This window comes from Antennarius striatus, chromosome 1, assembly GCF_040054535.1.
Source record: "Antennarius striatus isolate MH-2024 chromosome 1, ASM4005453v1, whole genome shotgun sequence".
Lineage (NCBI taxonomy): Eukaryota > Metazoa > Chordata > Actinopteri > Lophiiformes > Antennariidae > Antennarius > Antennarius striatus.
This window is the reverse complement of record NC_090776.1, coordinates 28,938,454-28,966,226: the sequence shown is the minus strand read 5'-3', so window position 1 is coordinate 28,966,226 and position 27,773 is coordinate 28,938,454. Positions and strand designations below refer to the sequence as shown.

The 27,773-nt window shown below is 43.1% G+C and overlaps 1 protein-coding gene across 2 annotated transcripts; it reads right to left on the bottom strand.

Moving 5' to 3' along the window:
• Positions 1 to 244: 244 nt before the first annotated feature.
• Positions 245 to 20,154, bottom strand: znf710b (zinc finger protein 710b). 2 transcript variants are annotated; one of them, XM_068334022.1, is made up of 5 exons: positions 20,045 to 20,154; positions 3,309 to 4,904; positions 2,421 to 2,612; positions 1,791 to 1,962; positions 245 to 1,663 (listed from the first exon to the last, which is right to left on the bottom strand). In XM_068334022.1, the coding sequence occupies exons 2-5, from the start codon at positions 4,860 to 4,862 to the stop codon at positions 1,482 to 1,484; spliced, it is 2,100 nt and encodes a 699-aa protein (XP_068190123.1). In that variant the 5' UTR covers positions 4,863 to 4,904; positions 20,045 to 20,154; the 3' UTR covers positions 245 to 1,481. The 2 variants fall into 2 exon arrangements, with proteins under 2 accessions (XP_068190123.1, XP_068190037.1); XM_068333936.1 differs by lacking the exon at positions 20,045 to 20,154 and adding an exon at positions 6,257 to 6,974.
• Between the last annotated feature and the right edge of the window lie 7,619 nt (positions 20,155 to 27,773).

Below are 27,773 nucleotides of genomic sequence, written 5' to 3'. Positions count from 1 at the left end.
AGAGACCATTCTTCCTGTTGAGTGTGCATATCGAGGCTGACCTGCATGGCAGGACAGGGGCCGTCTTCCCCGAAACAGATGTAGGAATAGCATGATGGCTGATCGATCACATGATCAATCAGATCGCTTTCAATTGAAACAATTTCAAGTATAACTAAGGGCATTCCAACATTATTCTTTTCTTCGTTAACATTTTGGTGATCTGATGTTCATAGTCAGTCTTTTTTTTCCCTTTTTTTGTCAATGGGGGGGAGGGGGGGGGCTTGAATTACCTGAACTGAAAGCAGCCCTGGATTCAAGAGTGCCGACACTGCAAACCAAACTGCTGATTCACCGTAGAAACATTTTTCAATTCACATTTGCATTTGCATCGGTGGAGTTTTTTTTTTTTACCAAGAAAATCTGCGATCTGCAAGGAAACCGTGTGAGAAAGAATATCTGTTTGTGTTTAATAATATTGCCTCTATCTGGGTTTTACTCCCCCCCCCCCACCGGCTATTCTCCTTGGAGGGAAAGCAGTTCGCTCTGAAGACAGCCTTCACAGAAACCCCACACATCTCAATGAAAAAGTGCTTCTGTTTTTGTTCACTCAGTTATTCAAAAAGCTAGAGCAGTATATTCACTAGACAGGATAGGAGTATTAATGTAAAGCTACACCATGTGAAACAATAAAAAAAAATATATAAAAAAAACCCCAACTAAAAACAAAACTGAGGCTAGCACACTGCGTGTCGAAGAAACATTTGTACAGTGAGAAGGTTTTTGCATGTCGGTGATGTTGTTTTCTGGTTTTCCCGACATGGGACAGCAGCAGCAGCAGCTTTTGTGGCTTTAAGTGCCGTGAATGCTTTCATGTCCTGTGCAAAAAAAAAAAAAAAAGCACAAATGCACTTGAACAACTGGCCGGTTTAAACTGAAGGTAACTACGTTTAAGAAGTGTTTAGTAAGAGCTTTCAAACCTATGCTGGGTCTATGTATCAAACGTTTGATATACAGTGATTACATCGCTGACACGGTGGATGTCAATGTGTCTAGCTGGCACTTTCAGTCAAAAATAAGGGCATACATTGAGTGTGAATGACAAAAACAGGCAAAATGTTAATCACATCGAGTGTAACTGACGGCTCCGTCACTGAGCTTCTTGTCTTCTTTTTTCAAATGACTGATACATACACATAACACATAGTCATCTGTCCTCCGGTCAGACGGGTTGAGTCCAAGTAATCCTGAACGCAGGAGTTCCAGCAAAAACGTTTCACGAGTCTCTGAAATGAGCAACGGAGCTGAAAATGTCTCTTGTGAAGCGCGTCTCCTTCCAGGCCTCCTGTCATAAACCACAAGTTCCGGTTCTTCTGGATGGAGACCCAAAAAAACCAACTTCCCCACTGTCTCCGAAAGCTTCAACAACAACGCTGTTTATTTCCTTCTGCCTTAAGAAATTAAAAAAACCCCAAACCAAACGTTCCCAGGCTCGTCGCCGCTCAGGGCGTGGTGTAGCTGCTCGTGTCTTTTCCAAAGTTATAATACTCCTCCATGTCCTCCATGTTTGCTGTAGTGAGTTTAGTGAGGTTTTGGGAGCCACTATTGTCCATATTGTCCGGCGATGTAAAGCTGAAGTTCTGTCCTTCGTACTCCCCCTGACTCTCCATTTCTGGAAGAACTTCTGTGGGAGCAACAAATCACAAATTTTACTTCACAGGTTTCAGGGAACGTGTTAAAAAGTTGGGTTTGTGAAGAGGAAAACCTTTCATTTGCAGAATGCATTTAGAATATGAGAATATGTGCCTCACCTTGTCCCTCCGGTGAGACGTCCATGCCGTGCTTGACCTTCATGTGTCGGCTGAGGTTTCCCTTCAGGTTGAACTTACTGGTGCAGTAAGGACACTTAAAGGGTTTGCTGCCAGCATGAAGATGCATGTGGCCCAGAAGGTTATACATTCTGTTGAACGATTTGCCGCACACCTGGGAAAAATACCCAAATGGATTAACAATGTTGAACATGAACACACACACACACACACACACACACACACACACACACACACACACACACACACACACACACACACACACACACACACACACACACACACACACACACACACACACGCAGACGTGTCTATTTGCAGCTGACAGATGCTGCTGTCTAAAGTAGAGAACCTGACTTTGGGGATATTCATCTCCATGGAGAACAGTTTTATTATAATATTATTATACAATAACTTAAGTTCTACTGCAGTAAAACCACTTAACCATCTACCCAGCAACACATTTTCTGGATTCTCCTCTTCACATAATCATATTACACTAAATTAAATAGTCAAAATGCGTCATCAGATTCAATTTCGCACCACATTATTTGACTAAATCTTGCACTTCATCCTGTCAGCTACGGGCCAAAATCAGATCCAACAACTCACCTTGCATTTGAAAGGTTTCACAGGCAGATGGACGATCATGTGGGTCTTGAGGGTTTGTTTCTGAATGAAGCTCTTGAAGCAGACGTGACACTGAAACGGCCTGACGCTGTTGTGGATGAGCATGTGTCTCTTCAGGTTTGCCGACAGGGTGAATTCCCTCGAACACACATCGCACTTGTGGCCTTTCATCCCCTAAGAGCCCAAACAGAAGGAAAATATCTAATAAGTGTACGTCACAACAGAAGCTGCTGTTCTGAAAGCAGTTTGATGCTCATTTAATCAGGAATACAGGCAGGAATACACTTCTGTGATGCTGCACAACATTCCTACATGACATTTGTGTGAGTGGTCAGTTCATTCCGTTTTGGTTACTGGTTAGTGTCCCTGTTGTCCACCAGGGGGCGTTGAATGTGTGCGATTTATTTTCCTGAGATCTGGCTGAAAAGATGCGATCCGGCCATCCATTATCTGTTCAATGACATACCAGATACTCCATGACAACTAATCTAAGGAGGGATTAAGGAGGAGATCTTTGATGAATACAGGACCAAACAGTTCTAGCGTGTTGCCCCTGGAAATGACGACAGGCGTTGATCACCCACGTTTGTTTGTCTCAAACTCATCTCAAAAACCTGATATCGATTTAACGACGGGTCTTGGGTGAAGGGAACGTCGAGTGTTGGGGCTGATCTGTATGCGTATGCAGAGCCTAGATGTCTTTTTTGCTGTTCAGACACTTCACACTTTATATATCTTACATTTTAAACTTTTTTTTCTCTTGTTTTTATTATCTTATTTATCAACCGGGCTTACCAGGACCTTCAGAGACGTATTTCCTCCTGTCAAAATGTGAAAACGTGCAGACGACCCTGCAGACGGCGTCCATACCTTATGAGTGAGTGAATGCTGACGTAGGTGGTGGAGCTGCACAAACTCCAGGCCGCACTGGGAGCACGTGTACGGCCTGGGGCTCTGGTGCTTCAGTAGGTGGTTCTGGAGCTGGCTGCGGTAGGCGAACGACTTGTTGCACTCGGTGCACTGGAAGGTGTGTGGCCCCTGGTGGCTGGTCTGGTGGCGTTTGAGGTGGGCGTAGGTGGGGAACTCCATGCCGCACTGCGAGCAGACGTGGCAGCGCCCGCGCTCGTGCTTCACCTCGTGCGCTCGCAGCTCGCTGGGGTAGGCGAAGCCGCGGCGGCAGAAGCGGCAGCTGTAAGGTTTGACGTCGGTGTGCTGGAGCATGTGTCGCTTCAGGTGGCTGGTTTGGGTGAAACCCTTCTTGCAGACGGTGCACTTGTGTGGCCGCGTCCCTTGGTGGGTCAGCAGGTGGGTCTGGAGGTGGCTGGGCTGCTTGAAGAGCTTCCCGCAATGAGGACAGGCGTGCGGTTTGATGCCGTTGTGGCCCAGGATGTGTGTGACCAGGTTGTACTTGGAGGTGTACGACTTATCGCACATACGACACTTCCAGCGTTTCAGGCCGTCTCCCACGTCCACGCAGTACGACTCGTCGATCTGGATGTTGATGTCCAGCCGGTCGACTCTACGTCCCCCGTGCCGCCGTGGAGGTTGTTGGTGCGGAGGCTGCTGGTGCTGACCTCCACCGGCTCCCCCCCCGTCCGCCCACATCATGCTCTGACCGCCGTCCTCGTACTCGGCCCCCATCCCCATTTCCGCCGAATCATAGCTGCCAACTTCGCTGGTCTGGAAGTAGCTGCTGATGGCTTCCTCCTGCTGCGTGGGCTTCATCATGTTGCTCCCCTGGTGTTCCACGTCCTCCTCGTCCTCTCTGCCGCCCCGACCGTGGGCCCCCATGGGTCGCTGGCCCTGCAGGCCTCTGTGGCCCTGCTCCCCTCCTCTATGGCCCACCTGTGGTGGAGGAGGGTGAACGTGTGCGTTGGGTTGTTGTTGTTGTTGTTGTTGTTGTTGGTTGGATGCTTCCCGTTCACAATCCGCACAGTTCTTGTTGGTGCCTCGGAGGGTGGCCGGATCCACTTGGACCAAACCGCCCCTGGGAGCCAAGCTGTTCAGCATGTGCACACAGGACGACATGGCAGAGTTGACCCCTTCCCCTTTCACGAGGGAGGAGGACACGTCTCCACCTTGGAGGCTGTGGCGATCGGGACCAACCATTTTCCCATCTGGATGCTGGGGGGGCCCCGGCTGCCACCGCCTCTGACTGCAGCTGGGTTGCATCTGACCGTCTTCTCCCAGGTTATCTCCTAAGTAGTCTCCGTTGGCTCCGATGAGCTGGTCCGCGTACTCGTAGTCCACGCCGTCTACTGGAGGTGCTGGGGACTCTTTGGGTTCGCCGGTGTAGAAGCCGTTGGGTGCAATGGTCGCTCCAAACACTTCATTCTGGGAGATGAGACCTAGCACGGCGGCCTGGGCCAAGGACAGCACAACTACCGGATCTGTCTGTGTGCCTGTGTCCACCAGCCTGGCCATTACCTTGGGCTCACATCTACCCAGGCGCCGGCTCGCCTCCTCCTGCATGAGAACGAGACACACGGGCGAAACATCAGCGCGACAAGGAAGGAAACACACATCGGACTCTGAGGCCGGGAAATGGAATTTGCTATGACTTATTCAACTGGACAGGATCACGGGGAAAAAAAATTAATGGAATTATGTATTGTCTTTAGCTGAAGGCTGGTTTGTTTGAGACAAACCCTCAAAGACAGACGACTCGTGACAACTTCACATCCGCCTCCATTTATTAATAAAGAACAGGGTAAACCACCGTCATTGGGTAATGTCCAAACCGCAATGGACTTTTCTCCAACAGTCCTTCGACAAAAGAGAGCCAATAGGAACAAATAACCTGGCTCATCAGCCAATCACTTTGTTCAGGAGAAGATGAGAGAAACACATTTTGATTTTAAAGAGATATCGATCAGAAATAATTGCTCTACCTGGACAAAGAGTGTCCAATGACAAACCTCCAGACCGGCTGACTGAGACATCACAGCCATGACCGACATCATCCTAATCCAGCGTGCTAACCATGTATGCTGTATGTTTGTGTGTGTGTGTGTGTGTGTGTGTGTGGTGGGGATTAGATGGCCTACTGATCTACACACCCACACAAATTGAACTGCACAAGAGAGGGTGGGGGGGGGAGAAAAAAGAAAAGAAAAAAAAAGAGGATGAAGAGCTAAGCAAGATTAAGAAATGCAAAAAGAATGGAAAAACCAGGGGAAGAGACAAAAAAAAAAGAAGAGCAGAAAGAAAAGAGAGGGGGGAGAGAAGAAGAAAAAGCTCAGACAGAGGGAGGGAAGGAAGCTGAGAGCAGACAAGAGTCTAGTGGGAGGGAGGGGGAACGGGAAAGAAGAAAAGAGAAAATGAAAGGTAGATGTAGAGTGAATGAGAGATAAGGGGAGGGGAAGGGAGACAGGAGAGATGGGGGGGGAGCTGAGAGAGAGAGACTGGAGAGGGAGGGAGGAGAGAGCTGAGTGAAGGAGTGAGAGGGTGAGTGTGTGGCAGCAGTCAAGAGAGAGCAAAGGAAGAAAGGAAGGAAGAAAGATGTGTAGAGGCAGTATGACGGGGGGGGGCATTAAGCAACTAGGAAAAAGAAGAAAATGACAAAATGAAAGCCAGGCAGACAGAAACAGACCAACGACAGAGAAAGAGGAGTGAAGAAGAGTTGGGAAAAGCAATGAAGAGCAAGAGAAGAGAGAAAAGAGGGCAAACACCGAGTTTGCACCAGAGGCAATTCTTCCATCTGTGAGAAACCAGGAATCAGCACTTTTGACACCAGATCAAATCCAAAAAGGCATCCGCCTTCCGATCCGACCTGCGACCAACAAACCCCTTCACACACTACGTACGTACGTACTCACCACGCTCCTCCTGCCGTGGGGCTTCAGGTGCTTTAAGGACCTCATTCTTCATTGGACGTGTGGAGTGAGAGCGAGCCGTGTGTTTGCCTCCTATTTATACCTAACAGATCTCAGGGGGCGGGGCCTAACTCAGCCCACCCCCCCCCCCAACCCTCTTCTTCCAGCACAGTTTCAGTAGTGAGTCTGGTCACACCGGCAACACACACACACACACACACACACACACACACATGGTCTTCTGACAGATGAGCACACTGCCAGCAGGTTTAAAACAAACTAATTAAAAAGGAGCTCAGGTATCAGCCGTGGCTCCTTGTTAGTCTGGTGACGAGTGGGATTAGTCACCTTACAGTCACAAGATCGCACAAACCGACAACGGCAACAGAATTAGCAGCACGGCAGTCACAAATGATGGACCCACCAGGTAACTGCCTCCCACCCTTTTACCCCTCCGTCTGTCTCTCCATCTCGTTTCTGTTTAGTCCTACAGCTCAATCTGTGCTAGGATCTCTCTCTTTCTCTCTCATTTATCAGTTGAGCTTATGGAAAAGTGTTGAAGGATTGTTTCGTGCACGGACTTGGATGCAATTGTGTGACAGGAAAGAGAGAAGGAGACAACGAGAGAGAGAGAGGAAGAGATGGAAGGTGACTGACAAGGAGATGAGCAAATGGAAGGAAGATGGAGAGGAAGAGGAGGAGGAGGAGGAGGAGGGAGTGGAAGGGAAGAATACTGAAGGAAAAGAGAGGGGAGGGGTGAAACAGAAAGAGAGAAAGAGAGTGGGGGGGGATGGGAAGAATGGAGCAGAATGCAGTAAAAGAATAAGAAATAATGGAAGATGGATGAGAGAAGATGGAAAGATAGAAATGGGTGAGCATTAAAGGTTTTTAAAGGTTTTCTACAAGTCCCATAAAGGCCATAACTATCACACACACACACACACACACACACACACACACACACACACACACACACACACACACACACACACACACACACACCCACACCCTGACACCTCAGCAAACATCAAGCTTCCAGTTTGCTTCCACTTCCTTCTCCCCACGTCTGCCAGCAGAATTTGTCATGAGGTCGACGCGGAGAGGCGACACGGATGAAACTGAGACGACACAAAAGCTGCAGATTACTGAGCAGCAAACTATCCAAAGCCAAAAAAAAAACAAAAAAAAGAAAGAAAAAGAAACGAGATCCTCCAGAGAGATGAATAAAGCTGCGTTACCCAGCATTCATTCTGTGGATGTCGTTCTACGTGATTCTCCCGCCGGAACTTCTTGAACGGAAGCCTCCAGGTGAACGGACCGTTTACGGTGGATGACAGTCTGCATTAATTATGAGCATCCAAGTTCATGCAGAGTATGAAGAGTGTGTTCTCTCTACATCACCGTCACACACAAACACACACACACACGAGAAACTCCCGTGTAAGAGAACACAACTACAGCGGTGACAAAGTTCACCCGTCGCTCGTGCAAATTTCCACCACGTTTCCCGAAAGTCCCTCAGGTACTTTATACAAAACTGTCAGAAAAAAGTCCAAAATGGACTCATCCTGCAAAGTTCAATACAGTACACTCCTTCACCCCCCCCATCCACTCTAAAATGCAAGTTTCATGAAGATCCATCTGGTACATTTTATGTAATCTTCATTCTCTTTGCTGGAGGTAATTTCAAAACTTAAAAGTTTACCTGCTTCCCAAACGTGAATATCTGATTTATCATCTTTCATTACGGTCCACTAAATATCTTTTGGCTTTGTGGATTCAGTAGACAGCTTTAATTTGTCCAAAGTTTCAATGTATGATCAATACACATTCTAATAATTATCTCCTATTGTGTCCTAATAAGCTGTTTCTCTCTGTTATTAATAACCAGTCATTTCTCTACTAAGCTGCATCAGTTAATAGAATTTTCAAAGACAATCATTTTTAATTATGCATTGTTTGGTTTTTGTGTGCTTTAATTTAGAAATACTGCCAAAGTTTTAAATGTGACTGATGTAATCAGTCATGATTTCCATGATTCCACTTGCAAAATAAAACTTTTAATAAATAAGCTGCCATTCTCTGGGCTGACGCAGAACGCCACAACAAAAGCACAGATGAGGCTTCTAATGATAACTGTCAATAAAGTTTGGCTTAATTTTAACCTATTGTTGTTGAGACACACACAGACACACACACACACAGGACAAAAGAACCGACAAGTGTGCAAAACTTTTTTTTTCTCCCCCCCCCATCAACAGATGCACTTTTATAAAGATAAAACCCGCAAATCATATAATCAAAGGCAACATTTGTCTCCGAATGTAACGGGATCATAAATGAATCAACCAATCGATGAAGATGAACAATTACTTACACTGTTGTTGCCGCGCTAACTTGTACACGGAACCACTCGAGCAGGCGTGCGATGGGATGTCGGTGGTCACCACTTTTTGGACTTAGCAACCAAAATTTGTCCTTCTTTTGAAATAAATTTTGATGAACTTTTATTATGTATCATGATCCTAAATGTTCACTTGATCATGTACCATCAGCAGTGTTTGATTCATCCAGGAGATTATTTTTTGCCTCAGACAGAAGAAAACACGACAAGGAGCCTCGACCAGCATTCCTTTGGTGCACGAGCTAACTGAAGGTGTCGATGAAATGAAATACTGACCTGAAATTTCCTCTTTAAATTGCATTAATTACAACTGCAAAGCAAAATAGAGAAACTGAACTCATTGAAATGGTGATTGTCAGCCATATCCAAGCTCATCCTCCCTGGATAATTAAAACACTACTTGCGCTTCAAGTCAAACATCTTTAGCCGTGTGTCCGAGTGTCCAGTTCTGTACACGAGATGGGAAAGAATAAAGATGGCTCACTCCTGTTTTTTTTCCCACTTTCAGGTTCACAAAACCCAATATGCTAAATTCTTTCTTAACACCTGTCTGAACAGAAAATGACTTGCTAGATTTATTAGCTCCCGACTTTTCTTTTTTTTAAATAAATCTAACAAGAATGTACCTGAGATGCAATCTGCAAACTGACAACAATTAAATGTTATCCAACAATGAATGCAGCTTCCAGCTGTGCAAAGTGGGTGGATCTTTTTATCACGTTCATCCGATTAACATTTATCCGATTTTCTTCACATCCGACTCACCTGAGGAAGACGAGCAGCGGTTGAGCCGAACAACTTCCTTACTTGTTGAATATAAATAAACAGAAACAACAACCAGGTTGAGACAAATGGGCGGCTTTAGGGCGGATTGTTACAGGAAGCAGGCGGGTTACATTTGGGTTAATGTTGATAACAGAGGTCAGTAAACGCAACATAGAAAAGCTGAGCTATACAAAATAAATAAATAAATAAATAAACATGTAATATTGTGGAGACTCAGTCAACATGCAGCTTTTATTGCGTGTTTCACCCCCTAATATGTTTTTTTTTTGTTCATGGGAAATCCGTTTTGTTTTTGTTTTGTTGTTATCACGAGTGTCATGGGGGAGTGAGGTAAACGATGGGATGGAGAGAACATGGAGGAAAGAGGGAGAGAGGGAAACGGCAGAGGACAAAATGGGGGCGTGATAGAGAAAGCAGAGAGAGAGAGAGAGAGCAGACATGGCATGGAATGAAAGAGGGATTGAATGGGGAGGAGATAAAGACAACAGAGAGGGGAGGGAGACCGAGTGAGCGAATGAGTGAGTGAATGAGTGAGTTGTGTAGTGAGAGAGGAAAGAAAAAAAATGGTAGGGAGCAGTGGGGGAGGGGAGGATGTGGAAGGAGAGTGAGAAAGAGGCAAGAGAGAGAGACGAAGAGAGAAAGGGTATGAAAAGAGAGAGAGAGAGAGAGAGAGAGATGGGGCAGGGAGCAACGTGAGGGAGACGGGGAGAAGGAGGGAGCGGCGGTGTGCAACGTGAGAGAGGAAGAGAGAAAGAGAGGGAGGGGTGAAGCGTGATGGAAACCCAAAGCGAGAGGAAAAAAAGAGAGAGAGGGAGGGAGGGAGGGAGAGAATGGAAGAGAGGAGGAAAGAGCAACAGAGAGGGGGGAGGGGAAGAGAGCTGGAAAGAGAAAATCAGAAAGAGGTAGAAAAAAAAAAGAGAAAGGGGGAGCGATTGTGGCAGAGAGGGAAGACAAACCTCTCTCCCTCTTTCTGCTGTTTGCTATGAGGCACGGCTGCAGCAGGCGAGGAGGGAGAAGAGAGCGGTGTTGTTGGTCCTTCCTGTCATTCACACACATCCACTGACGTTACGCCGTCAGAGCATCAGCTGTGATCACACACCACCATCATCATCATCATCACCATCATGATCACCATCATCATCATCATCGTCGTCGTCGTCGTCTGGAGGCGAGAGCTGGTCTCGCTGTGAGGTCACAGTCTTCACTGCTTCTGTCCAACGGTGCAGGTCAACTGACCACTGACACCATCAGAGAGACGACGCCAAAGTCCGTCACGGCTCTACAACACGGCCTTGTCATGTGACCAAACATTTTGGCGATATTTCATGTTGTACATTAACCCCCCCCACCCACCCCCCAATCCTCGCTATACTGCATGGGTTTTGCCCCACTGAGCCGACACCTTTCCCTGCCCAGAGGAAGCTCCTGACCTTAAAGGATCGCAGAACGAGTGCCAAACAAAAGGCCAGTGGGGGTGGGGGGGTGGGGGGAGACATTGGGGGGAGAAATTGTTAAAAGTTGCACTTGACAACACAGCAAATAGTACAAAGCGTACACAACAAGTCGGCGGTTGCTTTTCGTGGGTGTTGCAGCTCAAAAGGGAAGTATGCTTTAGACACCTTAAACAATTGACCTTAGCTGAATTCCTAGACTTAAATCCGATTCCAAATCTAATTAAAAACAAAGTGAACCCAGATAAATAACACCAACCTTCTCGAGAAGGGTCAAATGAAATAAAGACCGTCACAATCATGAACTTTCATATAGAGGATCAGTTCCCACGCAAATAATAGTAAAAACTGTTTAGTCTTCTCTGTTCATTTTATCCCACCATCACAGCATCAGTCTAAACCTCCCGGGTTGAATTAGAAGCAACTGCACTTCTATTTATGGTTTGAATACATTTCACCTCTCATCCAACTGACTTCCTCTAACCAAAGACATTCAGATATTCCAACTCCTGTGAGATCTTTAAGGTCAAAGATCTCAAACTCCCCAGCATTCAGTTAGAACTGACGACGCTTCATAGATAAAAGGTGAAACATCTTCAAGCCCTGGACACAAGTCCAGTTACTTGTGATTCAGCCTTTGAGGAATACCATAAAAGAGAAGACACCTTAATTGAGACTATATTTGATTCACTTATGAAAGCTTTTGTGAGCCTACATTAATGTGACTTCAGTTTGACCAGTTGAGTGAACTGGGTGCAGTGGTGAATCGTTGATGCTTTTAAAATATGCTTCTGATTGACACCGATTTGCGAGTTTTTCGTCTGTCTTTTATCATTTGGTTGACAACAAAAATGTACGCTTCCTGCCATGTTGATATATGGTCATTGTAAAGTTCAGGACCATGAGAGTAATTGGTGTTCAAAGCTGGTTTAATGCTCTATTCCTACCACAATAAATGCAATCACAGTTGAAACTAGAGACTGCAACATCCCCAAAAACTTACCCTGACTTACTTTCAGGGTAGGTCAGGCTACCCTGAAAGTAGTACCTGACAGGTGCATAGACTAGTGCATATGGAGAAGGCCAGTGTGAATAAGACCATAGATCAAAGCTAGTGCATAGGTAGATCAAAGCACTAGCTTTGATCTAGAGTCTTACTCACACTGGCCTTCTCCCTCGTCTATCCTATCTGGCCCGAGTGTACAAAAGCTGAAATTTGACCATGACCTACTTTTCTTAAGGTCAAGGTCATCTCATCTCTCATCTCTTTTGCCGTCAGAGTAATGTGCTTTATGTTTCGTCTTTCTATCTGCAACGGTTGTGAAGATATTTGGCGGACAAACGAGCAAACACTGACAATCGCAATATATCACCGCTTTGAAGCGGGAAGTAAACATGTGGAAATGTGTCTCAACTAAGCAAACACGACACACACACAGAACACACACACCATTCTCCAACACTGCCATGAAAGCACCTAGAAGGTGAATATCATCAGGGACGTGTTCATCCCACCAGTACAGAGGGAAGAGCACTGCAGTTCTGCAGACGCTCAGCAGCTCTTTATAGTTTTTTCCTTTCATTTATATCTTTCCCACATCTCCTAGACCTCCTTTGAAATGACTGAATCTATTTGAAAATGTTAAATGTAGATATATGTTTATTGTTGATCAAACAGTGAACAACGGTTTGATAGTAAAGTATTTTACACCCCCAATGCACTTCAGTGAAAACTCTTACAGGCATTTCGAGTCACAAGGTGGATCTGACAGTACCAAACACCGCTAAGAGGGGGTCCGTAAGGTCAGGAAATTAAAGGAATGTTCAGATACGGCCCTTTCTAATCGATTGTTTGGGTCCCTTGGACTGGAATCGTAAATTTGCCCAATGAGTTCCGCCAATGTCAAAATGTACCCAAACTATCGTACCCAAACTATGTCAAAGACCATGTTTTGGCATTGTTGTTTCGACGAAATATCTCCCATTCCCAGCCACTCAGTGTACATGAGGACTCCTCTCTCACACATCCTCTAAAGACTCATTTATATCCCCCTCGGTACGAAAACAGAGCTGTTTCCATCAATGTTTCCATGAACTCCACATACATCAATGACCTTCAGGTTAGCCTTAATGTTACACAATATAGGCAAGAGCCTTAAGTTTTAAAATTGAAAGTGGGCATTGCGGAGCGAAATTTTGGAAACACACATGGTAAATAAAACCAGCAAGGTCATTAAATTGTGACACGCAGAGGTGTTTTCAATTCCAACAAACATCAACAGACCGTCTTCTTTGCTGTGTCCAATATTTTTTGTATCTGGCTTAAATGATAGCTCATGTTTGTCATCGTCCACAAACTCTCTGGCACTGCTTGAAAACGGTACTGCTTCACCAGTAATACTGAAAACCTGTCTAATTATGTCTTCAAATTTTATTTTCAAAATGCGATCATCCCTGATGTCTGCCGTTCACTCCTTTGTCCAAAGGAGCAAACAAGAACCAATGCAATCAGAAAATGCAACATCCTGTGACACCCCTGAATTCAAAATTTTACCCTGACCTACTTGCATATGTCAAAGATCAAAGCTAGTGCTCTGACATACTTTCATAGATCAAAGCCGTAGGTTTGAGCTACGGTCTTACTCAAATTGGCCTTCCCCCTCGTCTATCTTATCCAGTTTCTGAGTGTAAAAAAGTTAAAATTTGACCTAGGTTTCTCAAGGTCATCTCATTTCCATCCCTTTTGCTGCCCGAGTAATGCGCTTTTTGTTTCATCTTTTTATCTGCAACGGTTGCGAAGATATTTGGTGGACTAACGGGCGGACTAACGGACTAACAAACACTGACTATTACAATACATCACCGCTTTGAAGCAGGATGTAATCATTTGTACTTCCTAGTGGGGACACACACCCTGTCAAACAGCACCAAAGAACTGATGAAAATGATTCAATCTCTACTCTGGATGCTACTGTTCAAATGTTTACAGCATAAGAATCTGTTATGTCCCACAATGGAACATAATGTATTGTGTGTAGGTGACATTTTTATTCTTTTTTTAGTCATATGGTGACCCTAAGTTGTACTTTGAAGTAGTGACATGGAGAAAATGGATTGGGGAACACATTTTGAGCAATTATAAGGCTGGTAATTCTGTATTTTTGACCAAAATATGTTTTCACATCATCCCAGTAAGTTTAGGGACATTTGGAACATAGAAGGGTTAAAGATGATATGTGTAAATACAGTGACGTGAAAAAGTGTTTGCCCCTTCTGATTTTTTTTTGTGCATGTTTATCAAACTTAAATCTTTCAAATCATAAAACTAATTTAAATATTGGTCAAGACTACATTTATCTAACAAAAAAAACCCCAAAACGTGAATTTGCCAGTTTGGGATTATTAAAGTATATCCAAATCTAACACACAAATACAAAATAGTTTTTCTGTGTGTGCATAATTTATAGATATAATTTAATTTAGTTCATTTATACAGTGGTACCTCTACTTACGAATGTCTCTACATATGAAATTTACTACTTATATTGCCTCTAGTTATGAAAGAAATTTCGAGTTACGAAAGGTAAAAATACAGTATTGGCTGATACTCGCAGCTCCCACAGGTTCCTGAACGCAACATTCTTATAGCTGCTCTGCCATTGGCTATTACCTAGCATCCTGGCATCCCATTGGCTAAGAGGGACCTCTGTGTGTAGCTAGACAGGTGTCTATGCAGGTCCTAGTCATTCAGCTGTCGACCCATGAGGTGTTCTGATATATTTTTTAGAGTATTCACTATGGACCCCAAGAAAGTGACGGAGAAAAGAGGAGAAGAAGAGTTTTTTGTCCGTACAAAGCAAGAGATGATAGAAAAGCATGAAAAAGGGATGCGTTTGGTTGATCTCACCAAAGAATATGGCCGTAATGCATCTACAATCACCACGTTATTAAAACAAAAGGACGTTTAAGGAGTTTAAGGCATCGTGTGGGTGGTTGGAGAAGTTCAGGAGGAGGACTGGAATACATTCTGTTGTTCATGGGGGGGGCAAGAGGGCATGAACCAAAGAGGGCAAAAAACAATGAGGACAGCAGTTAAAAGGTAAATGACCGTCATTATTATTCTTTACTGTTTTTTACATTATACACAATTCTCTTATTGTGTCATTATCTAATTGTAACATGTATTTGTTACATGTTTTGATGCATTTTTATGCTTTATAAAACATTTATATCTGAATTTTGGGGGGCTTGGAACGGATTAGGGCAATTGCATGGAAAATGCGTCTCTACTTATCATTTAAATCATCTGGGCTTGCGCTAGCTATACTCCACTCCGCCATCGGCGAAGTAAATTCCAGATTGGCTACAAGGTTTTTAGACTTTTTAGCCGCAGTGGCGTTCTTATTTTTACGGAAAAAAGGCTAAAACTTACAACTTTTTCGCTCGCTAGCGGCGCTCGCTATTTCCTTTAGGCTATTTCCGCTAGCGAACGGCGCTAGCGCCGCTATTTCCGCTAGCGAGCGCCGCTACTTCCGCTAGCGAACGGCGCTAGCGAGCGCCGCTACTTCCGCTAGCGAGCGGAGCTAGCGAAAATAGCGCCGCTATTTCCGCATACCGACGGAAATAGCCGAAGTGACCCGAACGCTGCCGATCATTAAATATGCACTCGGGTCATGACCTCCTTTCGTCCAGTGATAAACAAAAATATTGTTTTTTTACAAGCTGAACCCGCGAATTGGTGTAAGACAAGACGAGGACGATCGATCAAACGAATCCAGTGTTTTCTAGTAGAGTTTGTGTTAAAGTCCTCATTAATAAACAAACGGTGAATGCTGAGAGGGGGGAGGAGTGGTGACAGACCGATCAGAAGGTCAATGAAAGATATTATCAATACTTGTTTGTAGTCTTAGACTTTTGTTCCCTATGACCGACAGGAATAGCCAGCGATGCATGTAAATATGTATTCACTCCGCTTGATATTTTTCATGCCTTTTTAAATTGAAATGAAAAATCATTTTATTGAATTAAAAAATAAATAAACTATGGCATACCAATGGTGTTGGTGGTGCTCAAAGTTGAAATGTCTTCTAGTCTAAGTAAAACTTAGCCATACAAAATATTACTCAATGTTTACTTGTATCTTCACATAGTGAATGGAAATTTTCAATTGTTGAATCTCGCATTCATACCTGCATAAAGTAGGACAGAAATAAAGATAGTTCAGCTTCAACTGTTGACTTTAGTGTATTTTTGTAGGTAAACTGAACAGAAGATTTTTCCCTCAGAATGCAGGAAAACAACCCCATTTTCTAAAAAAAATCCGAGTTCATCTCTGATTTTTCTTTATTCATCCAAAAAAAGGAGTACAGTACATACTCGCACATTAAAACTCGCAAAGTCATCTCATCTCAGATTTTTGGAAGGCAGTCACGTGATACCGTACGCGCATTCTATTGGCTGACTGCATACAGAAGTGCGCTATGTTCCAAGTGCTCAACGTACGTATGCACGTAGTCTTGGACTTCTGTGAGACACAAAAGTGCTTTAAACAGTCAATAAGAGTGTGGGAAAAGGTAATACAGATAAAAGGTGGTTTAATATCGGCATGGGGAGGGTTCCTAAACATTTAAATTACCGTAAATAATAAGATAGTCTGTTGCTATATTGCAGAATTCCTTATTCGCGTGTGGTTCCTGGAACGCATTAACTGCAAGTAACGAGGGCGCATTGTACATCATTTCCATCGAATTTTTAAGCTTTTTGATCAAACTGCACCATCGCTCCAGCCATCCATCTGTCCATAGAGTATAAAACAGCTACAGAAGGATCACAAGTAAACAGGTAATTTCTGTAGCATCACCGGCAAGTGTGAAATAACGCAAAGGGACAGACAGAAAATAGAACTAGATAGATACTTTAATGATCCCAAGGGAAATTCAGGTAAACTACAAACAAAAGTTAAGAGGATAAAACTGGAAGCTGTCCAATTACACGTCCTGTATGTACGTAGACAGAGTTTACTTTACAGTCGGGATGGCAAGAACTAGGCCATGGCTGAGGGTTTACGCTGGAGCAGCTAACCAAATAAATAGACCTCAGACACCTGAAGGCCAACACTTAAAAAAGGCACCAAGGGGTATCTTACAACACACATGTATACATACATGTATACATAAATACATGCATATATACGTATACATACATACACACACACACACACACACACACACACACACACACACACACACACACATTTAAGTATAAGAGAATGATCTCATCACAACTGAGCATCAAAGTCAGTTCACTTCATCTTGTGGGGATCATGAATTTGAACAAAATGTTGTACCAACCTAACAAGCGTGACTTGTGTCATTTCACAAGGTAATAAGTCTCAAAATCGCCAATGTCATTCAGATCCATCCTCTGGGCACCATGAATATCTCTACCACATTTCATTGCAGTCCATTCAAAAGCTGATGACAAAGTTCATTAAAACCAAAACTAATATGGGATCATCATTAAGATACATCCAGTGGGGACAACTGCTGTCAAATTTAATAGCAATTCATCCATGGTTGTTTAGATATTTTAGTCTGGACAACAGTGGTAGATCCTCAGATAATGATGACAGTTGTGTTATTAGCTCCAGCACACCAAAGCTTCTGACAGACAAATATAAGGTTAAAAATGCCACATAAGCAACCGCTTTACAAAATAAGGCTTCATTTTATTGTTGGATGTTCAATGTTGCGAGACTTTTGTTCCAGAAGCCCTGAGAAATGTGCACATAGAAACAAAATGCACATACAAACAAACTGCCGTTACACCGTGTAAGTCAATCAGCATAGCTGTAACCACCAGGCCTGACACATTAGGCCTTTGTGCTTTGAGAAACATCAGCCTGTTTTTTTTTAAACCCTCCCTGCAGCAAAGCCGGGCGCTGCAATGTGCTGACACCATCATCAGCTATTCTAAACCCTTTACCACAGTTATAATTCCATACCCTGATAGAGAAATGAGGCAGAGAAAAGAGAATGCCTAATTTTTCTGAATCTACAACAGTCTGATTTTCTGGCTTGATGATTGTTTTATATTTTTAAGAACATTTTGGTTGTCTTGATGTTCTGCCTGGTTTTGATTGGACATTTAACACAGTCGCTCTGCTGCTGCTGCTGATGATGCATGGACCGATGTCTCTTTATCGTCCGTGGAGCATACAGACTGTGTTGTAGCAGCTGCAGTGTAATAACAAATTACTGATAAATGAACTGTAAAAACTAAAGATGAAGCATGGATTCTGCAGACAAACATGAATATTTACTTTCCACCAATGCGCTTCTAGATCCTGAGAATCTTGTCATTACTCGAATGACATTATGGGACCATCATAGATCAAGTCAAATAGCATTCTGTCTTCTGGTGCAGGAGTAGGAGAAGAAAATACCACAGAGAGCACAATGCAAAAATCACAAGGCAGAGAAGATTAGATAGAACATTAACACAAGGTTAACACAGAAGCAACAAATATAGCAGCCAGCCGTAGAGACACCAAGTTTGCAGAGCAAATGATTATTTGGCGAGATGCCATGAGGCCAAAACAAACTGGAGATTTTATGATTAGATGGTGCAAGTCAGGGAGGCTCCAAACTCCCCTCCAATCCAACCATCTGGATGTGATTGGTCATCCAGCTGAACGCTGGACAACTCAGGAAGAAAACGCTTCCGCCAGACTGAGATGGCCCCCACAGTGGTCAAATACCTGCCCAGCGTCACCTGACCGAGACTGAAGACATGACGGCCACAAAGAACCCCGTGAAATTAAATCTCCTGATGTAACACTAGAAAAGGGCCAGTTGGCCAGGACTGGGTGACGCCCTGCAGCTCCCTCAGCACCGCTGTGAACAAGTCAGTCAGGTGTCATCTCAGGACTCTATCGGCTGAAACTGACGGCCAAAACCGGTCACGTTCAGAAATGATCGGCACGTCAGCGGTACCCTCAATGAGCGACGCCGAGTCTTTGCACATTTCCATCCAAAACGACCATCAATCAGACGACTCCGAGACCATAAGGGGAGGATGTCTTTTTAATTACTGCCAGCCACTGAAGCGCACTGACACTGAACTGCATCAGAGAGCATCTACAGGCCCCAGGCTTCCAACTGGTATGCTCAGCATGCAGCTGCCTTCCTGCATGCAGGACAGGACAGCATGCACCATGCATGATTAGACGCTGCATGGCTGGTATGCAACGGGTGAGTGGTGTTACTGCTCCTTTAGGAATGGATAGAATCCAAAAGGAAATAAACATGCACACCAAAATGACCCAACAGGAGCCTCCCTGCCCTCATGGCTGCAGGTTGAGGATACCTGTGGGCCCATCGGGGATCTCTGACAGCCCCTTGCTGAGGAGTCAGAGCAGCCGGGCTACAGGTTATCTGCTGCGGACCATCTTCAACATGAACCCCCACCACCACCACGCAGATTGGGGGTCAAAATGTGGTCCTACCCGCACAGACGCGCACAAAGCCCACCGGAGCGCGCCTGTTTTCCACGTTGGGGTTGTGGGGTTTCTCAAAAATACCCCAATATTTTACCCTGAAAGCAGCGCTGTGTCTTTAAAAGAAAAGGCCCGACAACTTAAAGAGGAAAAAACTTTGTTGAAGACACGCCGGAGCGAGACATGTCGGCCTCCCCGGGTCTGGGCTCCAGGAGGCGGGCTAGTGTCGGCCAGAGTCGGGCCGGTGTGGCCTGGTGTCGCCCCGACTCCTTTATGCGTCTATTTCCCCATTCTCTCCATCCCCCCCTCCTCTCGACGCCATCTGTTTGAGGCATGAGAGAATGTGGAAGTAAAAAAAAAAAAAAAAAAAAAAAAAAAGACGACATTTTGACTACACGCTGACCTACATCGACCGTTTCGCGCAGAAAAGGCACCAAAACACGTCGGTGTGACGCGCAGCAGCGCCACAAAAAAACACAAAAAACAACAACCTCCAGACATTTTTTCGCAAACGTTCCCTCACCCGGTCAGGAGGAATTTAATAAGTTACGGCTGAAACACTCCACCGCCTGGCCGGGCCGGACAAGTCCGAGCACATTTCCTCCTCCTTTCACGTCCACGGAGGAGAAAAGAGAGAAAGAATCACAACTCACCTGATTCCAAAAGCGGTTTATGGTGGCGGCGCGGTGGAGGCTGATTTTAGTGCGTGGAGACAGTTTGAGCGGGTGGTGCTCGGTGTGGAGCAGGAAGGAGGGAAGGAAGAGAGGCGCTGACGTGAATGAATAAACAACCGAGCTCCTCCTCAGCCTCACAACTACAGGCGGAATGTGGTTCACTTCACACAATTCATCCCCACGTTAATTATCCCCTGCATTGAGTCTGTGTCATACCGGATGTGTGGTTGTTATTCACGTTCACAACCTTTCATATCGATTATTATTAATATTATTATTATGGATGAGGTGTCTATTCATATATTCGTTTTGCTTATCGCAGTCCACAATTAATTATTTTTTTTAAATATAATTTTGATGTTAATATTAAGTTAAATACATTTTAAATAAATGCTGAGTAATTTTCTTTACAGTAAAACCGATACAGTGCACCGTATGTGACATTGACAAAGTCCACCAGATGGCGCTGTGTCCGCTTCATAGTTGTCAGTAGCAGACGCAGACACACACGCACACACGCACGCACACACGCACGCACACACACAAACGCACACACACAAACGCACACACACACACACACACACACACACACACACACACACACACACACACACACAGTAGACACACACACATAGTAGACACACACATATAGACACACACATACAGACACATAGTAGACACACAGACACATACAGACACACACATAAACACACACACACACACACACACACATACACACACACACCCACACACACACACACACAGTAGACACACACATATAGACACACACATATAGACACACACATACAGACACATAGTAGACACACAGATACATACACAGACACACACACACACACACACACACACACACACACACACACACACACACAGACACACACATTCACAGACACGCTCATAAGTAGACATACATAGACACGCACAGACACACACATCCACGGACACATACAGACACACACATCCACGGACACATACAGACACACACATCCACAGACACATACAGACACACACATCCACGGACACACACCACTGCACACCAAGAAAAAAAAATCAAACCAAATAAATATGCTAATATTTTCCGCCCTGTGTATCAACCAGGTGCTTCAAGTTTCTGCATCATACGACGTCCTCCAAACTTTCGAGGTCACAGAAGCCTGCTCATGCAGTAATGAGCAAAAATATTCAATCTCCGTTACACGTTAGATTAATTGTTGAAATTCACTATTTAGAAGAGTTTGCAATAATCAGTTCAAACAGAACAGTTTAAAAAGATCAGTTCAAGACCCTTTTGCTGCATTGAGCTGTTGTCAACATGGCACATCCCCAGACACCAACTCGTGGCAGAATATCACTTACTAAGAAGAGTAAAAAGTGGGAGATTTCTTATGAGAGAGAACAGCTCGAAATCAATAAAAAGCTTGAATGTAACACTTATCAAGAGAGATTTTAAAGCTACTACTCATTATACAATATTTTTTCAATAATACCTAATACATGTGAAATGTGTTAACTACTTTTGATTTCTTAATCACTGTGTGAACCCAGCACTGCACCATCATAGTAAAAACGAACTGTGCACCCTGGTGTTAATTCACACAGACCACAAGGTAAGTCTTGTATTTTGTGTAAAACTAAAGTCCTTTGAGATTATGAATTAGAAAAAAAGAATAGTTTTCCTCATCATTATCCTCTTTTTTATCAATATAACAATAACTGCATTTGATATAACCTATAGATAATTATCTGCTTGGAGCTGTCCAGGTCACCTTTAATGTCAGCTAGAACTGGCAAGAAGTGTTTATAGACAAGCAATGGATGGATGGATGGATGGATGGATGGATGGATGGATGGATGGATATGCTAATCTGCTGCCTTGTAATGTCGCTTGTTAATGGATCGCAGCAGGTCAATACAGGGAACATGTGCTCGTAAAACACATCATCTAATGCGAATCAAATGTGAATCAAATGCTTTAAATTTCTTCTTTTTTCACTCCACAATTGACAAAACTGTCTATATATAGAATCTATCATTAATCTTTTGATTTAAATAAAATTTTTAACGCTCTTCACAATTGAATTTTCCTCCCCGTTAGAGGCCGTTCTCTGTAAATAAGTGTCAGATAATGTTACTGAATGACTGCATGTTAAACCTGTCTGCAGCCGCTGTCCTAGCAGTAAACCTTTTGGACACCAGGGGGCGCACACACTCCACTGAGCGCCTGTGACTGAACCAATCCGGACCTCCAAATGATTAACGCGTCCTGCGATTAATTTCCCTAAATTGATTAAGTGACTGGGGATTATCTCAAGTGACTATTACAGTCAGATCTGTCCTGAAACCATCAGATCTTCGGATCAATAAAGCTTCATTCCGCTCTGATTCACAACTGATCAGAGAAACAGAGAACTGAGGTTTAATGTAAAATAATTGTAAAGAACATTTAGTGTTACTGTCAGTATTTGCCTCCTTCCATCGTGCTGTTAGTCCCAACAGTGTGTACTCCCACATAGTCTATAATTTTATTGTGTTATTGACAGAATAAGATGCTCCGTCCCCTCCCGCATTCAGAGGCGCATCAACACAAATAGGCTGTGGATGTAAATGTGAGCGGGTTAGTGCTCCAACACTGTTGGCAAAGAGAGATGAGCTTTTATAGATTGTTGTGTTTAAGAGCGCTGAACACGCCCTCAGAGGGAAGCACAGGTGGAGGACAGCACTGGAGTGTATCCCAGTCAGTGTGGGGGTGTTTCCATTACAATTTATACTAACAGTCATTTGAGCCTTTCTCACACCTTTTTTCATAATCATACATGCTTTATCTGTCAGCAGAAATAGTGCTGTTCACATAATAGGTGAGGTAATGTGCAGCAAAAGCTTGCATTAACACATGCCCCCCTTTTCACCACGCCAACGTATTAATATTCCAGTCTGGTACAGGAATAATAATTTGACTGCCTGCTTTTAGCACCGCAGGAATCTGAGCAGTGATGTTTCTTTGAAAACGCTTTAAAATGTTGTTTTTGTGAGTGGTTGATTTAACAGCAAGGGACACCTCTTTGTAGCCATCATTCTGTCTTCCCTGCCTGTCTAGACTGTGTTTACCATCTGGTTCATCACTCTGGATGGTCATCTGTTTGTTGCGCCTCTCCCTATCATGTCTTCCTCTCACACACATACACAAACAAATAAACAAACCAAAACACACATTTAGAAACGAAAGCTAATTCTTGTCAGATTTATTTGCCAATAAAAACCAGCATCCCTATATCCAAAGTAAGATCATTTGTTAATTACAGAATTAACAACTGGCTTTATTCCTATATATAAAGTATTTCCAGACTGTGCAAGACTAGTCTGGTGAGCACAGAGTGTATCGCTGCATTTGTTTCTCAGGATGAGAAATGCATTGCGCAGTGACTAATCTGAAACAGATTTTTTTTTTTTAAGGGAAAAATACATCAGAAAGAGTCTCTTCCATGTGATGCTTGTTATGGCCTCAGCTGGCTGAGACCCGTTTTCTGATCGAGCGTAATTTTTCTTCTTAAACTCTGCAGAATCGAGCCAATCATGATGTCATCTGCAAGCAAATTGTGTAACACGCTGATGAGAGCGAGTGGATTCTGTGACAAAGAACAACAGGAGTGTGGGCAGGTTCGTACAGGACACGTGGAATGTGGTAAAAAGAAATGTAATAGTGTTATAAAAATGTCCCACAAAATCATGGAAGTCAGGTAATTTGGTATAAAAATGTAGATTTATCCTGGTTGCACCCTCTTCCCAGATTCAATCTGGATTCATTCCTGACACGCATGACCTTTGGGAAGGCTGAGTGTCAAAATGAAATGGAAAATTAATACATTGTAAAAGTGCTCAAATTAAAACTGCGAGCCAATAATCCCACATGAAACCCGTGATGAGTAACATGCTTTGTCTCTTAATTAAAACAGAGTTTACGTTCACATAGCCTTGGGACCAGGTGCACCAATGTTTATCAGACTTCTTCTTCGTCCTACGGTGTGGTTCAAACTTTGGGAATTTAGCTCTGTAGGTCATTCTTACCTTGTCATCAGGTGAGCAGGAGGGAATGCTTTGATGCTGTGAACATTCATGATCCTCAGAGGTTTGAATCAGACCGACTCTTCCTCTTGTGCCATCAGGAGGGAATTATATCCGTCTTTTAACAAGATATCTCCACAGCTCTTGAATTGATTGATCCAGATTTGAAACAGACGTCCGTGCTGTCATGATTTCTGTGGTTGTTTACATATCGTTTTATATTTATCAGTCACTAATAGTTCTGTTGGCGACTGAATGACTGACTAGTCACTGATGGTCTTCCCATCTGCACGACCCAGAGGTGTGGACCAGATTGGATAATGTGAACCGGTTCGTGGGCCGACAGTCCCTGGTGACAATATTTAAAACAATCAAAGACACACATGTTGTGTTATGTAATATTTATATTTATGTGCAACAATATATTTAAGTTACCAAATGTAAGCATTCAGATGAATGTGTATATATATATATATATATATATATATATATATATATATATATATATATATATATATATATACACACATTCATGTATATATATATATATATATATATATATATATACACACACAGTATTTTATTTATTCATTCATTCATTCATTCATTCATTTATTTATTTATCTTTTGTTTGTTTATTTATAGCCATCCACTTGGTGTTTGACAATTTAGGCCTGCTTTGTCTTTTGTGTTAATAGGACTTGTTAGCATGTCAACAGGCAGATGAAGATGGTGAACACGCTGTATTAAACATACCTGTTTAACATCAGTCTGCTGACAGTGTTGTTTTGAGCACGATGGCGTGTGAAGGCTCACATTTAGCTCAAGTCACGGCGGCAGACATTCAGCTGCATTCTATTACGGTTCATAAAGCAATCGATCTTAAATTAAAGTTTAAAACACACGGCATAGTCATCAAACACTAAATGACATTTCTCATTTAACTGCTCAAATTTAAACTGCATTGGAATGTCAGATACTAAAGTCCACTAGATTTTAACATTTGGCTGCCATGTGTTTGTTATTCATTGGAGCCAGTGTAGTACTCTGTTTTCCCATTCACGTGACAGCGTGTTTTTATAGGGGTGTAACTGTATTACTTCATTCGTCCTATGACAGCCCGTTCAAAGCCTTCACTGCTTTCCAGAGATGAACAGGCAGGGCGTGTTGGGGCAAACAAAGTTCACATGTTCCAATTCAAACCAAATCCCCAGAGGAGCTGTTGCATAAGACCCTCATTTAAAGAATTATCCTGCATTGTCATGAAGCATTTAGAACAGAACACATTTTTTTTTTGGTGTGTTTTTTCTGAAAAGATGTGCATGTAATGACAGATTAGGATTACGGCATATGCAAAAAGGTTAAGAATGCACTAGTCTGTTTTTTTTCAATGTCTTTATTTGTCATTCTCTATGAAATACCTTTTCAAATATGTTGAGTAGAAGGTGTTGCCCACATTCCACAGGGTTTGCTGGAAAAGCATGTGGACTACTGCTAAGAGAGACTGGAGTATCTCAAGAATCACACTCCAGAAAGGGGTTTGACTGAGAGCTGAGGTCGTCCTCAGCCTCAGACGGAGAGGTGGGATCCTCCTCTGACAAGACACACCACCTCAAAGTCCTCTCACCTTGTTCTTGTGCCTGTTTCAGGATTTACAGTCCAGTTAGGCTTGTTCAGGAGAGCGTAGGCAAGTAAAAGAAAAAGACTTCATTACCAGCTGGACAAGAACCGTAACCTGCAGGGCAATCTACTCTGTGGGCTTCATTTGTAGCGTGACAACATTGCAACCAACCATGTGATTGAAAGTGACACCTCTGGCCATGACACAATCCCAAGACGAATAACACTTTGAGTGTAAAAACAGCGAAATATTCACTCGAAGAGAGATTTCATGATTTGATTGAAGCTCGCGATTCATCGCTTTTCAGTCCACCTTAAAATAGAGTTATGTATCATTCGCCAAGTGTGATAAATCAAATGATTCTCAGGGATTATGATAGTTGTAAATGTATCAGTCCTGACAAATTAGCCACCTGTTTGGAGTTTGGAAACACACAACCAGGAAGTGCACAAACAGATGTTCGTAGGAAACGTACATAAACAGTCATTCAACACATGCTCAACAGCCACGAGGGCGGGATTGTTTTGTTCTCGGAGAACTGGACCTGTGTCTCACGGCACACACTCTTAACAAACACTTGTGTAATGCAGCACTTCTTCCAGCAGAAGAAACACACTGATGTCACTTTCCCATCGGTACACACCCCCTTCACTTTCAAAATATCCTGCAGTGCTGTGCTGCATGTTGGGGAGCAAAACTGGGAGTAAATAAAGATGATATTTTATTACTGTAAAATGAAATTAAAGTGACTGGGCACGTATAGGCATTGTGGTTGACGTTAGACATGGTGGTACAAGCATTATTTCAGAACAACTTGGAGAAATTCGTATTTTTGATGTTTGACTGTTCATGTATGTGGCATGAAACTTTGTGCATTTACGTTAATGGCACGTGTCCTACAGATGTATTTATGCCAAGACATCCCAAATCTCCCAGGATGCATCACTATTAATGATTTAGCATGACAGGCACCTCCAATGTGTCACGCTGATGTTGAAACCAACTCAACAACAACAACTTAGTAGTTTGTTCAGCTCTCCACCAGACTTTCTGTCCTGCTTTACATAATAAATGCCACATTTTTAATAGAGTTCTGACAAAAGGACAAAAAGGATAGATCAAGCATTGTGGTCCTGCAGGATGTTGCTGCTGTGTTGTTTCCATGAATATCTTGCATTTGTATTTAATTCAAACCCAATGCAGGAACAGCTAACTCTAGTTTCTCCACTTGTACCCTTGGAAACAATTATTGTTCACAATTGAAATGTGTTTTTAATAGACCAACATTGTGCTGTAATCTGTCCAGTATGGGGTTTGTTTTTTTCTTTTCTGTTCTACAAATGGAAATGTGTTAATGTCTGGGAAGGAAATCCTCATTACATGGTGTTTGAAATGGCGCTGACCTTTTCCTTAAAAACTGTACTTATAATCAACGCAGGAGTCACAAACACTATTGTTTCTGTTCTGCCCACAGAATTCCTTCTCACTTCAATTCAGTTCCATCTCTCTTACCTTTGTGATAAAAAAAGTAGTACAGTGATATGTTGAATATATGTGAGATGGACTTAGAGAAGATAGAACAGGTACTATTATATGTATTATATTATTTTCTGGTCAGCTCTAATTACAATTGTTAGTAAGAGAAAGGAGCACTGTGTTGATCCACCATTATCCTGTCTAAAAATAATACTGTACATACTTTGAATTTCTGCTGTACTTTAGACTCAAGAGCTCTTAATGTCGTCAAGAAGTCTGCAGTCTGCTGTTATCGTTTAGCTGTAAATGGAAGAAAATCCTTTTCAAAAATTAGCGCATCTTAAACTTTCTAATGTGGTAGTTATTTCTGTGCTCCACAGTCATTGACTTTCTATTATATTTCTATCTTATACTGATTCAGCTTTCCAGTGGACCTGACATGAAGTGTTCATTACCCCTCAAAACTAGACAACCAAAAAACCAACCCTTTAACCTTTAAAAGTCCACATCAGTAAAAGGAACATCCATTATAAG